We start from the raw sequence: 15,688 nt of genomic DNA, 5'->3' as shown, positions 1-15,688 counted from the left end.
TACCAGCTGGTGCGATTCCGTAACAGCCATCAGGGCTTTATTGCATTAAACTTGGTAAGAGAAACAGGAGCTCTGTGCCTGCGGGGCTTAGCATGGGGGAGGAACCTTTGGGGAAATGTTAGATAAACAGCCTTGGATACTTCTGAAACATCTTAATTGCTCTTTACAGTCGTTACTTTTTCAACACCTACTAAAAAGGTTGAAAATTGCTTGTGCTGTGTATTTGTAGATCCCAAGGATTTTTGCAAAGAACAACAGTGGTGTTATACCCACTTGCTTATGAGGGTGCGAGGTGCAGGTCAGAGATGTGCTGAGGAACCTGGGGCTTTAGCAGGGCCAGGGCAGACTCCACGGCTGGAATGCGACTTGCCAAACCACCAGCTCCCTTTGGATGAGGGGTCACGGCAGTGCTGGATGTGCTGTGGCTCAGAGCTCAAAATCTGATTGCATGAGGCAGTGTGGCTTCAATAAATATTACATGGCATAGACAATAAATCCTTTCGGACATCTCCTGGAGTGGTACCTAGGGAACGTTGACATGGAAAAGTGGGAGAAGGTGTATACATGAGTGCGTATTATTGTGTAGTGCTGAAGCATCTTACTGATGCTGCTTGTATCTAGAAGACCTGCTGGAAGCTCAGCTAGAGAAACAGCCAGGTATCTGCTCCGAGTATGTCCCTAGAGATTCAGATGCTGCAGGTAAAGCTGTCCTCGTGATCGCTTGGGTGTTCATTAGTTAACTGGGTTTGAGCTGGTGGGATTGTTTGGAATTTCTTAAACCTTTGTGTGCTAGGAGTTTTCACAGTCTTATAAACTGGCATTTCAGGAAAAAATGGAAGGTAAGACCTTCATTTCAAGTAGCATTGTTTTTGCACATCTTAAAAGCTGCAGCGTCTGACTGACTCTTCTCATGTGGAGGTGAAAAAGACACTGAGAAAAATTGGTGTCATCGGCACAGAACGTCACTAGTTCTGCAAAGGGGGATTTGAGCCTCTGGGGCTCTATCCTAGGAGTGTCCAGAGGCTACAGGGGTTGACTTGAAGCTGTGCCACTGCAAGCAGTGGCTCTGGAACAGCATCCCAGTGAACGTGCTTGCCAGAACTGCAGCTGGTGCTTGTGGTGGTGCCAGGCTGCCAGCGCCTTGGGATTCCTGAGAGAGGAGCAGGGCGGATGACAGTTGGGCCTAAATAGGAGATGTATGCATGAATGAGATATTTCATTACTTGTGCCGGTAAGCTGGGCCTTGAACGCGTGATTATCGTAACTTGCTGGCAGCAGTTCAGTGGTAACGCTGCCTGTGGGGCTTGCAGGTGAGCTTGGGAGTGGAGCCTGAGTCAGCGCATCTGCAGGACTCGCTCTGGAGTCATGAGGTTATTTGTGTCACACTGGATGGCAGTTGTCAAAGCAGTATTGTGTTGCTATGCATCAAACAAAGGGTAGAGTAAAATATTAGGGTTTATTTTTTTCAATTAAGAATTCTTATTTGTCCCTCAGGGACAAGCAGATAGAAAGCAGCTTGTCTTGGCTCTCGTGAGTGTTCCTGGGGCAGGAACGGGAGGGAGGGGACGAACAACAGGAGCAAAGCTTTGCAGTAATGAGAGTGACGTCTTATGTCTTGATTAGGTATCAACTAAAATGTGGTTCCAGGAAGCAGGAACAGATGGCTTTGGGGTTTTATTCTGCTCTTTTATATCTTTGATTGTCACCAAGACTTACCATAAATGTTTTAACACCTGCCAGCTCTTTTTTTACCTTACAGGTTTTTGCTCATCCTCAAAGACAAAGTAAGCTGTTAGACTTGTCTGGCTTGCTTGTGTGTTTTTTTTTTTTAAATCAATAATATTAATACATGAAGTCACTGAGAGTTGGTTCCATCATTATCTTCTTACAAAAGGTGCTTCTTTTTATAATAAAAATAACTTTGAGGTTACTGATTACTCCAAGTGCATTTTGATAGTAAATTAGGGCTAAACTGACTGCATTTTATACCTGGGTGTTGAGAGGGTGTTGTCCCTCTCTGTCATAGAAGAGAGACACCAATTCAGAGACACTACTTGAGCCCTTCTGGAAGGTGCAAGCTACCCTAGGGGCTTGCAGGAACTGGCCTTTGTAAAGCAGTCAGGCTTTTTGTTTTATGGCTTTTGTTCAGTATTGCTCTTGCTTACCAGCGCATCCAGAGAGTGGGTTTTGCTTCTCCTGTGTCCTCTTAGCTGCCTTGAAGGATGATCTTAATTGCCTCCCAATTTTTTCACTAGGGTGGTGAAATCCAGGACTGTGCCTGCTTGGACAGCGAAAGCGCCTACAGCGAGTCAGAGCTCTTTCCTGATGACGACGCGATGACTCTAGCACAGCAAGAGCTTCACCATGAGTCTGACATGGACAGTGCTATTGAGAGTGCCCAGAGCTCGGAGGCCTCCGACGTGTGTCCAGGCGAGGAGAAGGACGGGGTGCTTGGTGGCCTCTTTCTGCCCGGTGACAAGTGAGTGGTGGTTTAGCCTCGTGGCAGCCCTGTTTTGAGGCACGTGCAAAAGAACCATGGAAGAAGGAGCCTTTAATTGACTAATTCCTACTGTGGGGGGCTGAGGATGCCTGAAGGATTTAGAAACTTAATATCCATTTACAATATAAGGGCAGTGGATGTCCACGGCCTCTAAGTGGCTTAGACAGTCTCAGCCGTGGCCCCTTCTGGCATGTTCTGTGAGCACTCATGGGACTTGCATGTTGTGTGCTGAAGTGAAAGTGTTGGGCCTCTCGAGAATGGATCATTTCATTAGCGTCCCCCAAAACTTAAGATCTTCTGTGTTCCCATAGCCTTTATGTGCTGGAACTAAATACTTCTTGCAGAACAGTGTGATGTGGGGGATGCTGCTTCAGTCTTTTGTACATCTAGTTATCTGAAGGTGTGGGCTCTGCAGATTCACTTTGCAACTCCATGTACCAAGTTAATTCTGTGTGTTTCTAACCTTCCATGACGTTTAGTGTGCTGCAGTGAATCGTGTTTAACACAGAGTGTCCGAGCATGCGTGTGTAACCGTAGTTCGCTGTTAACACAAGAGTGTCCTGTAACCCTAACTTGACTCTTCCCAGGTGTGTGCCTGGGGGGGTGTTGGTAAAAGCTGACTGGGGGAAAGGGACCCAACGTGATTTAATCCTGCTTTGAACGGAGTTAATGCAGTACCACAGGACAGAGCTCTGCTGAGCTTGCTTTGTAAGCCTCTGCCCTGTCTTTTGGCTTGTCGTCTTGCCGTGTGCCTCTTGAGCTTCCTTCCTTGCTAAGGCAGTCTTCCTTCCCTCTCCTGGGCTTCCTCGGATGCTCCCTCTGCAGCCTCATTCCTACCCTCCTCCCGAGTTTCTCAGCCTGCTGTGATCTGGCCTTCTCCCATTTGCCCAAGCAATCCCAGACTTTATCAAGACACTTCCAGTTTTCATCAGCTCATTATCAAACTTGTCACCCTGCCAGTTCTTCGAAGCACCCATCCTTGGGGTGACTGACTTTTACCTACAGTGCATTTGAAATGAGTTGTCTTTCCTCCCAGCTGTGCCGTTCAGGCTCTTGGGAAGGGTGGGAAGCAGAAAGCCCCCCTTCTAGGGGGACAGGAACTGCGAGGAGCTACTGTGCAACTACTACTAAATCTTCATTTATCCTCTGAGGCCTCTTCAGCTTTGGTAAATCTGTGGGAAAACACTTGGGAAGCTTCATGCTTTTTGTGTTAAAAGACACGATAGAGATTTTTACCTTGGCCAAACCACGATACCTGCTTGTTGAAGAAGCAGGTGGGTTGTGTATCAGATGTCATCACTCTGTGAAGTCCTGCTCTGAGGAACAGGAAATAGCCTTAAAAACAAACCAACCAACCAGCCTGAAACTTCTTTCAGAAAGTGTTAGAATGGGGAAAACCAGCATCTTTTAGCAACTCCCTTGAAAATGACTGTGCAATTCCTAGGCAGGTTCCAGCCTGCAGCTGGTTATGAGTTCAGGATCTACCCTGAGATTGGAGTGCTTCAACCAGTTTAAAGTTTGGCTAAGCTTACAAATAACTACAGATTCGAAGTTCTAAGGAACATCACCAGGTGGGTCCAGCAGTGGTGACTCTTGGCATGGCTGCCGTAAAAGAGACTTAGCCAGGCAGTGCATGGGGGATAAGGCTGCTGAGCTCCAGTCTGTTGGCAAGTGGTGATGTTCCAGGGCTGTTATGCTGGGGAGTGGATTTTATGGATAATTGTATGTTGCCATCCCAACTGAGAACTGGTCATTTACATCCAGCCCTGCTGGGAGTGTTAGGAGGAGCTACTCAAACTGACAACATTGAGATGAAAACAGCGTTTACAGTTACATGGATCAGAGTCACCAAAAAACTTACCAGTACACAGTATGTCTGTGGCACAGCAGCTCCTTATGAACAGATGTTAACGTGATGTGTTGAGCTTTTCATTAATCCAGCTCCCAGCCAAGGAGTCTGGTTGGATAAGTTTGATCTATTTCTAGTATGAGTATTCCTATCTTCATGATCTTCATCCTTTAATAGTGTGCCAGGCTTGACTTGCCCTAATTTCTGTTAATGTGAATTAGATAAATGGATTGCAGGTCATAAATGGATCTCATCAAAACAGGAGAAACAAAAGAGCATACATCCAAAACATTGGCAGGCTTCCTCTTCTACTAATTGCTTTTGGAGGGAAGAGATATGCAAATAATGCTTGCACCATCCGCCAGATGAACAGTGTTGCATCTCTGTTTACAGCTCACGTGTAGTATTACGGGAGGAGGAATCTCCCTGTCTCCAAAAGTGCAGGGCATGGTTAGGAGCCTCAAGGTAGACTCGAAACCTAGGAGGCAATATTGTTGAGCTGCTGGAGAACATCATCAGCTGGGAGCTACTGCCCCGTGGCTCAGCTGCTGGAGCTGAAGGTACAAGCACTGTGCACTGAAGCAGAGGGAGTGAAAAACTTAAACCCAGTCTGCACAAAGCGCCAGCAGATTGAATCAGTGCCTTGTCTGTATTGCAGAGAGGCGCTGGATTCCGCTTTGTAGTTGGAACAGCGATGCATTGGCCCACTCCAGGGCTTGACAAGTGGAGCATGTGCTTCAGGCCTTAAATGGGTGCTTTCTGTAGGGAGAAGTCTGTTTATGAGTACCTGTATGTGAATTTACCAGCTTGTCTGTTTGAGAGCCTTACTGAGGTAGGAGCTGAGCAAACCTGTGTAAAGTATCTGCCTCAGCAAGGTAGCACACTGCCTGACTGCAGGGTAGTCTGACTCTGGGCAGCAGAATCACTGGGCACCCTCTGCAGCAAACTTGCTCCGTTGTATTAGGTGTGATAAAACTGCTGTGCCAGCTGCTTTCCTATGGTGCCTGGCTCTGCTGATCTGTTTACCTGTATGACCTTTCCCTCTTGTTCCCTACCTGTTTGGCATTATCTTAGGCTGCTTTACTATCAGAAGTACCTTTCTTGAGGTCAATATCTCCTCTGAAAGACACATTTTGTCACGATGGAAGTAAGGGCAGGAACCCAGCCTGTTAGGTCACATCTGTAGCTTTAGTGACTCTGGCATGCAGTGAACCTGTCTTTCTGGACACAAAAAAGAGAGTAGTTGGTTCCCTACCTGTTTGGCATTATCTTAGGCTGCTTTACTATCAGAAGTACCTTTCTTGAGGTCAATATCTCCTCTGAAAGACACATTTTGTCACGATGGAAGTAAGGGCAGGAACCCAGCCTGTTAGGTCACATCTGTAGCTTTAGTGACTCTGGCATGCAGTGAACCTGTCTTTCTGGACACAAAAAAGAGAGTAGTTGGAGCTCATGGGGTGTGGGAGAGGTTTTATGGGGATTACTGGGAAATTCTGATTGTGGAAAACAGCAACAGCTTCTGCCTTGTACATTTTCCTCTTGTTATCCCATGCATTTCGGAGTTGTCTGCCCAGTTCCTGCATTCAGAGTAGAAGTCTCATGAGCAGCAGTCCACCACTACATGGAAACGATGACTGAGGATTGCCAAGGTGTGCTCTTTGAAATGGTTTGTGTGATCCAAACCTGTCTCACAGGTAGCTTGTTGGTAGCTTCTCATGCTCTTTGTCTTTCAAGGCACCATGTCAAATGCACGTCAGATGTGTTTAGCACTTCAGTATTGTAGCACAAAGTAAGTGGGTTACAACTTCAAATGAGGGAACGAGCTGTAAAGGTGGAAGATTCCATGTGAGGTGAGATGCTATCAAAGTCGGCCTTCGAGACCTTTTGACCTCTTGTTTCAGGTCAAGTCCTCACAACCCTTCTGCAGCATCTGACCTCTCAACTTACTCCACTGCCTCACTGATCAGTAATGAAGAGCAGTTTGAAGATTATGGGGAAGGAGATGATGTGGACTTTACTCCCAGTAGCCCATGCCCTGATGATGAGACCAGAACCAACGCCTACTCTGACCTTGGCTCATCTGTATCTTCCAGGTTGCTCCTTATTCGTTAACAAACAATTTTTCAATTTTGTTCTTCTCTGAGCATGGCTGACCCTACCAGAGTTTACGCTGGTTACATAGACTCACCTTTAAAGCAAAATGTTACCAGTTCATGTTCTGCCCTGTGATTGACAGGCTACATTTAATAATAAGAGCTATAGCAAACGTGTTGTTTCTGATAACCTCTGTTGGGTTCTGTTGAAATAACAGGGCTGTTTTGCTGGTAGAGACTCCTTTCTGTCGCAGACAGTAGATTTCACAGTTAGGGGCTAATACTGGAATGTACCTGCTGCAGGCTGGAAACCAGCGTAGTGCTGTGCACCAGCCCGGGTGCAGTGGAGAGAATGCCTGCAAGTGAGCTGCTTCTCTTTAGTGTGCTGATACTCCAGATCCTTAGCACAAACCTGTAAGGGGAAGTGCTGAATACGGCCAGGGGTTGGTTTGAAACAAGCATCCGTATCGACTCTGAATGTCTTGGAGAACATACCCAAGTAGCTGCTGTCTGTTAGGAGCTGGAAATGCCACTACAGTCCACCAGTTTCCTGGATGTGGTCTCAGTCTCTGTAGCTCTTACAATCTGTGACGAAGTCAGTTGCTGATTTTAAAATCCTTCCCCAAGCAAGGGAGTGGGTGAGGAGGGTGGGGGAAGAGCAGAGCGTGAAGATGCTCTAGGATTTGTCCGCTTGGATCAATAGCACACTAAGGTCTTATGCTTCACTGCTAACACAGGACGAGCGCACTGCATCCCTCTGTTCCGCATGCACCCCCCATGTGCTACCCTCCTTTCCAGCACTTCTGAGTCCAGGCTGGCCACCCCTGGCATGCATGCAGAGCCAGCGCCCTGCTCCTCTCCGTGATGATGGCTTGTGTCCTTCGTCCCCTATTTCCTCAGGTTTATGCAACCCTTTCCATTCCCATTCCTGGGGCTCTGTGCACTTCATGCCATGATTGCTCTCTTTTATTTGATTTTATTTTCTCTTTATCATGCCAAGAGCTACTGTTACCTTCTCTTTAGACCAATGTGCATTTCTCCTTCCTTCCTCATTCTAGGGTTCTTTCCATCCTACCATTTGAGGGGGTTTGTGTGCTGACTTCTTACCAGGTGGCTCTGGTTTTCATCTTCCTGTCCTTTTCTTGGAAAAAACACTTCAGGTTGCATGCCAGGCTCTAGTGGGAAGATGGGCAAGATGAGAAGGGGGAGATTGCTGAGGTGGAACATATTAATGTAGCTTCTTTTGCTACATGCATCGCATGGACTCTGTATACCTCGTGCTATTCTTCCAGTCACCCAAACTGATTCTGTCCACTGATACCCAGAACACGTAAAGTCTCAGTTCTGACAGGTAGACTTGCTGTAAGACCAGCATTCTCCATCATCACCTCTAAGTTAGATGAGCTGTGGTTAGAGGTGGTTCTCCAAGTCCTTCATCTGTGATTCAGACACACAGTCAAGAGGAAAATCTCTTGTGAGTTGGTTACCATAGCCCATAACATCTCTCCTTTCCTGCAAACAGTGCTGGCCAAACACCCCGAAAAATGAGGCATGTTTATAACAGCGAGTTACTGGATGTTTACTGCTCACAGTGCTGCAAAAAGATAAATCTACTCAACGATTTGGAAGCCAGGCTGAAAAACTTGAAAGCAAACAGGTAAGCAGCCTATTGCACTGCTTTTAGCAATGCCCCCTTGAAATGGGACTAGTTAGTAGCAGGAAGAGAGGAAGAAAGAGCCTTCTTCTGTGTATCCTGTTCTGTCTTACACATGGGATTCTTACAAAACAGGAAGAAATTCAGACCGTCACATCTAGCCTGAATCAAAATGCTGTGCTTCGTTAGCTAGTAAGTATTTTTCTCACTTAAGGTGCAGACAGCATTAATAAAAAATATTTTAACAAATGAGCTCTTTGATTGCAGAGTGAGAGTAAGATTTCCAGGTATTTTTCCCAGGAAGCAGAGTCTGCTGTGCTCCTTAGTGCAGATCTAGAGTTAGCTACTGTTCTCTCCAGTTGGGAAAGAGAGATATATATGGCAGATCCTTAGATAATGCACATAACCTTATGTACAGAGTCACAGAATTACGTAGATTGGAAAAGACCTTTAAGATCTAGTCCAATCTCTCTTGAGGCTGTTGGTCAGCAGGGGTACTTCATTCCTGTAGGATTTTTTTTTTTGTCCTAAAGGAAACTTGGAAAAATAATTAATCCTATGGCAGAAGTGACTTTTGGTGTTCTTTTGCAAGCTTTTTCCTTATGTTTCTATCTCTGCCCCTCCATCCACTTCTAAACTGTGCTGAGAACTTGGAAAGAATCCAGTGCTTCCAACAGTCAGCTCGGGTTTTTGAAGGGATTTGGTGGGCTTCTAGCTCCCCCTAGAAACTGAATGTAAATCCTGCCTGTGTGTGTAATCCGTGGCACAGAGCGCACTGCACTGCTTCTGCTCTTGGTGCCACGGCAGCACAGTACTTGATGGGAGCAATCTGCCTGCCCTGGCAAGGAGTGTGCTGACACCCAGACAGGGACCGGCCAGGTCTTTGGTTGTTGTATGAGTGAGGCTGCAGATACCTGGCTGAGAGTGATGTTCTGAGCTGTGTGTCCGTGTGCACACAGAGGTTTGACATCCTCTTACCGAGGGATGCAGCTGCACATTTTGATTGGGTTCTAGTGCTGTTATCTGAGTCTGGTCCTTCGTTTAGAAAATAGTAGTCTCTGGCTGCAATAGGGAACTGTAAAAATGGAAAACATCTCGGTTCCTATGCTGAACTGGGAAGCATTATGAGAAAGGAGAAACTGTTTATAAAATCATCTAAAAACTGGAAATCCAGAATAAATGTCCATCACTAACTCAGTGTCCTTTGTGGTGTTTCTAATGTTAGTTTCATTCTGATTTACACTGACAAATCTCCACTAAATATAACAGTATTTGCAAATTGACTTATTAATGATCACATAATTTGTGGCTCCGTTCATCTTCACGTTGTTGGTAACTGCAGCTTTTGATTTAGTTGTCTACCTTTGATCTTAAGGTCTCTTCCAACCCAAACTACTCTAAGAGTATTGTTCACAGAATCATTCTTTTACTTCACTAAAAAGTCAATATTGTGTTTCATTATGCAAGTCAGCTGAAGTTTAAACTAAGATTGACTCCAACACTGATCAAATAAATGTTTAATTCCTATATCATTCCTTCTGTATCCTTGTAGCCCTAACAGGAAAATATCAAGCACAGCTTTTGGAAGGTAAGAGTCTTCAACTTTTTTATTAATACATGTGGAATCAGCTGTAACAATTCCATAAGTGGGGGTGGGAGGAGAGAGGATGACTAAGTTTAGGAACACAGAAGTGTGCCAAGACCATTTTTCAAAGGAAGGGGCCTGTATTTGGATAGGGATGTTACAGAATATAGAAGCCACTGCTAGCCTCGGAGCAGGCCCCTGAACTGGGAGGAGCTCTGTTAAGAACATAGTTGCTTCCTTGCCTGCCACCTTTCTTCATACTGCTACTCCCTCAGTCCAGCTACTGCTACTTTCACCCTCGTCACGTGGGCCTGGTTGCTGAAGTGCAAAGGAAAGCAAGAGCATCCCTTTAAGTTTTTACTGTATGAAGTTTTATAGATTAACTGTACCAACCAGTGCAGAGTGGTGACCTTATTTTAAATTTCTAGTAAGGCAAATACAACTCAGTACGTAGTGCGAATAAGGCTAAGTAGTTTTTCAACTGCGTTAATGCTGGTGGCAGATCCGACCAAAAGCAACAAAGAACTCGCACCCTAGAACTAATGTCATTGATTATGCTCAGTATGACTTCATTTAGCTACCAGTCTCTTGTACAACTTGAGCTGTAATTGTCACTGAAATGACTGCACGGATTTTAGCATCAGGTGTTCAAAGTGCAAAGCCAGGCTGTAAGACAGTACCAGATTCTTTCACCTCAGTCCTCATCAGGCAAAATAATTATCCTTCTGCTCTTTCAGACAACTTTTCCACAACAGTAACTTCAGCAGCAGTAACGGCAGCACAGAAGACCTGTTCAGAGACAGTATAGACTCCTGTGATAATGATATAACTGAAAAGGTGAGAAGTTCTGTGCACTGCAATTAACGTAGCCAACAAAATCCTGCTGGAGACGTGCATCAATTGATAAAGCTCTCCTGCTCACAGTTACCGGTGACCTGAAGTAGCTTATTCAAAATGTCCTTGATATTCCACTAATATTATGATTTTGCTTCACAGAATTGCAAGAACTGTGCAAGTACAGATCTGAGCATTGTATTAGTACTGCTTTACTGTGTATTTGCACTGATCACCTGCAAGAAGATGCAGGGTCTGGGGAACTCAGAATTTCAGAGCTTAATTTCACTGCTGGCTTTGCAGGGAAGCGTCCCCCTTTAAGAAGGGTGGCATAGCTAAATGCTAATGAGGAACAGTAAGGGTGTGTATTGACAGAGACTCAAACTCTCAATTCTTTTCCACTTTGCTTTCTAGGTAACATACCTAGAAAAAAAGGTGACAGAACTGGAGAATGATAGCCTGACGAACGGTGACCTGAAGAGCAAACTGAAACAAGAGAACACGCAGCTAGTTCACAGGTAATAAAGCACAGAGCCAGTTCTCTTTATCATGTTAGAGCCGAACTAGAACAGAGTTGTAGGGAAGGAACATCTCCACCTGTAAAATATGACCAAGTCTTCTGTCTTAATGCTGACAGACAAAATAAGATAAGGCTTCATCTGAGAAGTCCAGGTGGAATAGGGCTGCCTTGCTGAGTTTTCAGCAAGCAGAGTTGTTCCAAGCAAGTTTCTTAGTACAGAGATGTTACTGACTTGTACAGAGCAAGCTCTTCTGTTACAAGAGAGGTTACTGCTGGATTTTTCTTGCACATAGCAAGAACAAAGGATGGATCATAGTCCCAACTTCCTGAGAATGAAAGAATAATAGATGAACTGATACTACTTAATTCTAAGCTATTTGGAAGATTAAATACCAAGAGAGATATTGGGAGAGGTTAAATCCCAAGAGAGAAGGTGAAGAATGAAATAAAGGAGTGGGGAGGAGAGATGCAATGAAGTTGCGTGCATGTCGTGATTTTTTTAAGTACTTGTGAAGCTGTTACTGAAATGAGATCTGTTTTCCGTAGAGTTCACGAGCTAGAAGAACTGTTGAAAGACCAAGAGACATCAGCAGAACAGACTCTGGAAGAAGAGATAAAGAGACATCGAGAAGCATATAGCAAGTATGAAAAAGAGAAAGGCACCGAAATTGAACTGCTGAACACAAGGTAACAAACCTCTTGGCGCCACCCAGAACTGAGTGCAAGTTCTTTTCTTCATTCTTACTTTGCGTGTAAACGTAGGCTGGTCACAACCATAGAGTGCACAGATGGTTACAGGTTAGTTGTTCTGTGGAGTAGCTGTTGCAGTTGCATGTCTAATGCCCAAAAGCTTGGAGGATGCTTTACATTAATGCTTTAATCCACGTGGCCCATGTAGACAGCTTAGCTGGATATTTGGCATGGATTCAAGGAGGGAATTGTGACCAGCTGTAGCAAACACTTGTGTCTGCATTTGTTTCGTCCTACTGATTCTTTTTAGAGACCTGTTGAAAGGAACATAAGATTCTGAGGGTCAGTGTAGCATTTTTGGCCCCAAAACTGAAGAAAAAGCACCCAATAGCTCGTGATAAAAAATGCTAGCATTAGAAAGATTATCGTGCTTAGGTTTTCTGTCAAATGCAAGTGAAACGGCTTTTTGGAGCATGTCGTTTGTGTGTCTGCATTCTTGAAGAGGCATTTGCTTTAAGGTTTTTTGTTATTGACACAGGGTTCAGCAACTGGAAGAAGAAAATGGTGAGCTGAAAAGCACTGTCACACGACTGAAGTCACAAACGGAGAGACTAGATGAGGTAACAACACCCCTGGGTGCTCGAGCAATTTAACAGCAGCTTGATGTTAAACAGTAAGAGCAAACTCGTAACCTGATTGGCCCAGCTGCTTTAACTTGCCTTCCCTAAACAAGAATGTTGGTGGAATTGGAACGTTTCCTGAGACACGTAGCAGCTGTAGGCTCGTGTTGTAAAGCTGCAGATGGCTCGTGCACTTGCAAGCCTGCTGTCAAGTTCTCCGTTTGTCCTAGGAAAGGCAACGCATGTCAGATAGGTTGGAAGACACTAGTCTGCGGCTGAAGGACGAGATGGATTTGTACAAGAGAATGATGGACAAGCTGCGGCAGAACAGGCTGGAATTTAACAAGGAGCGGGAAGCCACGCAGGAGGTAGGTGTGAAGAGGGATGTAAGCCCAGTCACGTCATCTGCATGGAAGCCCATCTGCAAAAGAATGGGTAGCCAGGATGAACACGGAAAATACAACATCCAGGGAAAGTATTACTGAGTTGTGTGTCTATGGCAGGGGTGCCCATAGGGTGATGACTGATGCAAGAATACCTGATAAATGGCAATCCCTGACTCAAAGGGTTTACAGCTCTTTGAGAACTTACAGCCTTGAACGTGTACCCTAACATTTCCTTTACTAAGTTTGCAATGGGAATTAGGCCTCTCAAACGTGAAGCTTAAACCGCTTCGGAGCAGGAAGTGGCGCTGATCTCGAAGTGACCTGTCCTTCCACAGAAGAGTGAGAGGCTGTATTGTAGGGCCGTGCACCCTCAGCAGGGCGCACAGGGCGCTTGTGTCATTGTACAGGGTGCAGCGCTGAGGTGGCTGCTGCCAGGGAGGGCTGGTTGTACAGGGGCTGCAGAGACATTGCTTGCTTGCGTGCCTGCAGCTCATTGAAGACTTGCGGAAGGAACTGGAGCACTTGCAGCTGTACAAGCTGGAATGTGAGCGTCCTGGGCGTGGGAGAAGCTCTTCCTCCAGTGTGAGTGAATTCAACGCCAAAACCAGAGAGGTGGAAATGGAGCATGAAATAAAACGGCTGAAGCAGGTGAGCAGGGAGCCTCTCAATCCATGTAAAATGTACAGGACCGCTTTGAAAACTGCCTGTCACTCCAACCCCTAGCACACTGCCTTCAGGTTTTGTCCCTGCCTTCTCACACAAGCACAGGACCCAGATTGCATCTGGCTGGGACTTCTTTGCACAGGCGATGTGCACGTAGGAAACACCTGTGATTCCTGTCAGTGGTGGCAAGAGTTGCTGTTAGCTTGCAGCCTCACTCTGTGTCATCCAAGCTACCTGTGATTTAAAAAACTTATTTAATTTTTAATGAAACCGTGTAGGAAGAACTTAAAAGCAATGCCTTTTCATCTTTGAATAGGAGAATCAGAAACTTCGTGACCAAAATGATGATCTTAATGGACAGATCCTAAGTCTTAGTCTTTATGAAGCTAAAAATCTCTTTGCAACGCAAACAAAAGCCCAATCACTGGCTGCTGAGATTGATTCTGCATCAAGAGATGAGGTAATAGGCTTTTTTAATCAAGTACTACATCCAAAAAAGTGCATTTTTCAATGTAATTAACTGTCAAGGTTGAACTGTCTGAAGCTGACAAATTAACAGAAAAAATCTGCTTTGCTAGGAGTTTGAGTATTAAAAGATTGCCTTAAATCTAACAGTGTTTCTGGATGCTCCTTTTAATAATATCACACTTCCATTTGTCTCTCAAAAATTGGAATTCTTAGAAGCTCAGTGAAATGGTTTACAGTGGATTTATTTTAACATCTTCTGTCTTACAGGGTATTGTGATATTACAACATCATTAACATACAGAAATTACCATACCTAGTTACTTAGGGTTTCAATTTCTGTTCTAGATTTAGTTCTAAGTTACTTCAGTAACAAGCTCTTCCTTAGATTTACATTTGAGCTATATATTCCCTCAGTTTGAGGGTCCTTTCACAGCTCAAAGGTGTAGTGACACACCTGTATTTAATATAGAACATAGAATATTGGGAACATAGAATATTCAGTGGGTTGTTCTTGAAGAGAACGTAGCTGTGTTATTGTGGACTTCTTTTGAGAGAGCATATGGACATGATACAGAGGTGTAACCCATGTTGTTCCCAGTGCAGAACACTGACGTCCTTGTTCTGGTCAGCAGCCTTTCATGCCAAGGGCTTTAGATTTCAGTAGGAATGAAGAAATTGAGTATCATGAAGCTCTTGCACTCGGATAAAGAATCTCATTCATGGTGTGGATGCAGGATGGATTGGTCTGTTAAATCGGGAATTTGTTTTAAATGGCCTGCCAAAAGGTTCCTGGTGATGACTGTTCACCACCTTCCTTAATAGTAAAGATCTTAAACATACAGATCGTTTCTAATACGCACACAGGTTGGAGCTAGAGGTAGAATCTCTATCGCAAAAGGGAATTGGTGATCCTGAGCAGGCAGTAGTCTCTTACCTGGCTGAATTTAATGCTATTATGTGAACTAGTGAGAATGTTTCAAGAGTAACTTTGTTGTGTTTCAGCTCATGGAAGCCCTTAAAGAACAGGAAGAGATAAATTACAGATTGCGACAGTATATGGACAAGATCATTTTGGCAATCTTAGACCACAACCCCTCTATCTTGGAGATAAAGAATTGAAATGAATATGACAAAGAAAAGCAGCAACTGCCTGATATTTCTGCACATGCCACTGGATCTAAACAACACTCTGATACTGTAAATTAATCTATAAATATATACATACACTACGTGTGAGTGTGGGTGCACGGGTGTGTTTATATGATGTTTGGTTCACTGTTACTTGTCACTGAATTGGCTTGGTTAGACTTTTTCCATGCACTTTCGATACCTGTGATGAGATGGATACTGTATATTAATGTAATAACAATGTAACTGGATCATGCTGTTTTAGATACTGGACAAAATGACTCTACCTCTAGTTGTAAAGGTAAAAAAAGACAATGGAAACATATGGATGTGCCCTAACTTTAGGAGTAAGAATTGTTCTTTCGTTCTTCCAGGAATTTGGGTACCAGAAACCAATTAACATACCCAGGTTCAGTTCCTGACTGGTGCTGACTCTGTAATTTCCTATTTGATTTAGTTTTAGCACTCAAACCACACGTAGGATTAAAAAAAGCCCCAAACTTTGGGGAAAAGAAAAGACACAAAGTAAAAGGGAAGAAGAGGAAGATATTGCAGAATTTTTGCAGTTTGTGAAAAATCACCATCCACTTGTTTGCCACTGTCAGCACAAAGTGCTTTTAATGTAAGATCACTTTGGAGCCTGCTTTGGGATGCTCTGAGCCAGCCTGCTCTTTACCGTGTGTGCGCATACGTATGTT

The 15,688-nt window shown here is 44.4% G+C and overlaps 1 protein-coding gene across 1 annotated transcript; it reads left to right on the top strand.

The window, feature by feature from the left end:
• Window positions 1-1,759: 1,759 nt before the first annotated feature.
• RAB11FIP4 (RAB11 family interacting protein 4 (class II)) lies at window positions 1,760-15,466 on the top strand (the record flags this gene model as incomplete). Its single annotated transcript, XM_010159467.1, has 12 exons — window positions 1,760-1,784; window positions 2,256-2,479; window positions 7,965-8,099; window positions 9,649-9,684; window positions 10,419-10,518; window positions 10,930-11,033; window positions 11,582-11,722; window positions 12,264-12,345; window positions 12,576-12,713; window positions 13,221-13,379; window positions 13,711-13,854; window positions 14,865-15,466. Coding segments are annotated over 12 exons (1,405 nt in total), but the record flags the coding sequence as incomplete, so codon positions are not given.
• Between the last annotated feature and the right edge of the window lie 222 nt (window positions 15,467-15,688).

Source organism: Eurypyga helias, unplaced genomic scaffold (assembly GCF_000690775.1).
Source record: "Eurypyga helias isolate BGI_N326 unplaced genomic scaffold, ASM69077v1 scaffold38729, whole genome shotgun sequence".
NCBI lineage: Eukaryota > Metazoa > Chordata > Aves > Eurypygiformes > Eurypygidae > Eurypyga > Eurypyga helias.
The sequence above is the reverse complement of the archived record's forward strand: the minus strand, read 5'-3'. Positions and strand labels throughout refer to the sequence as shown.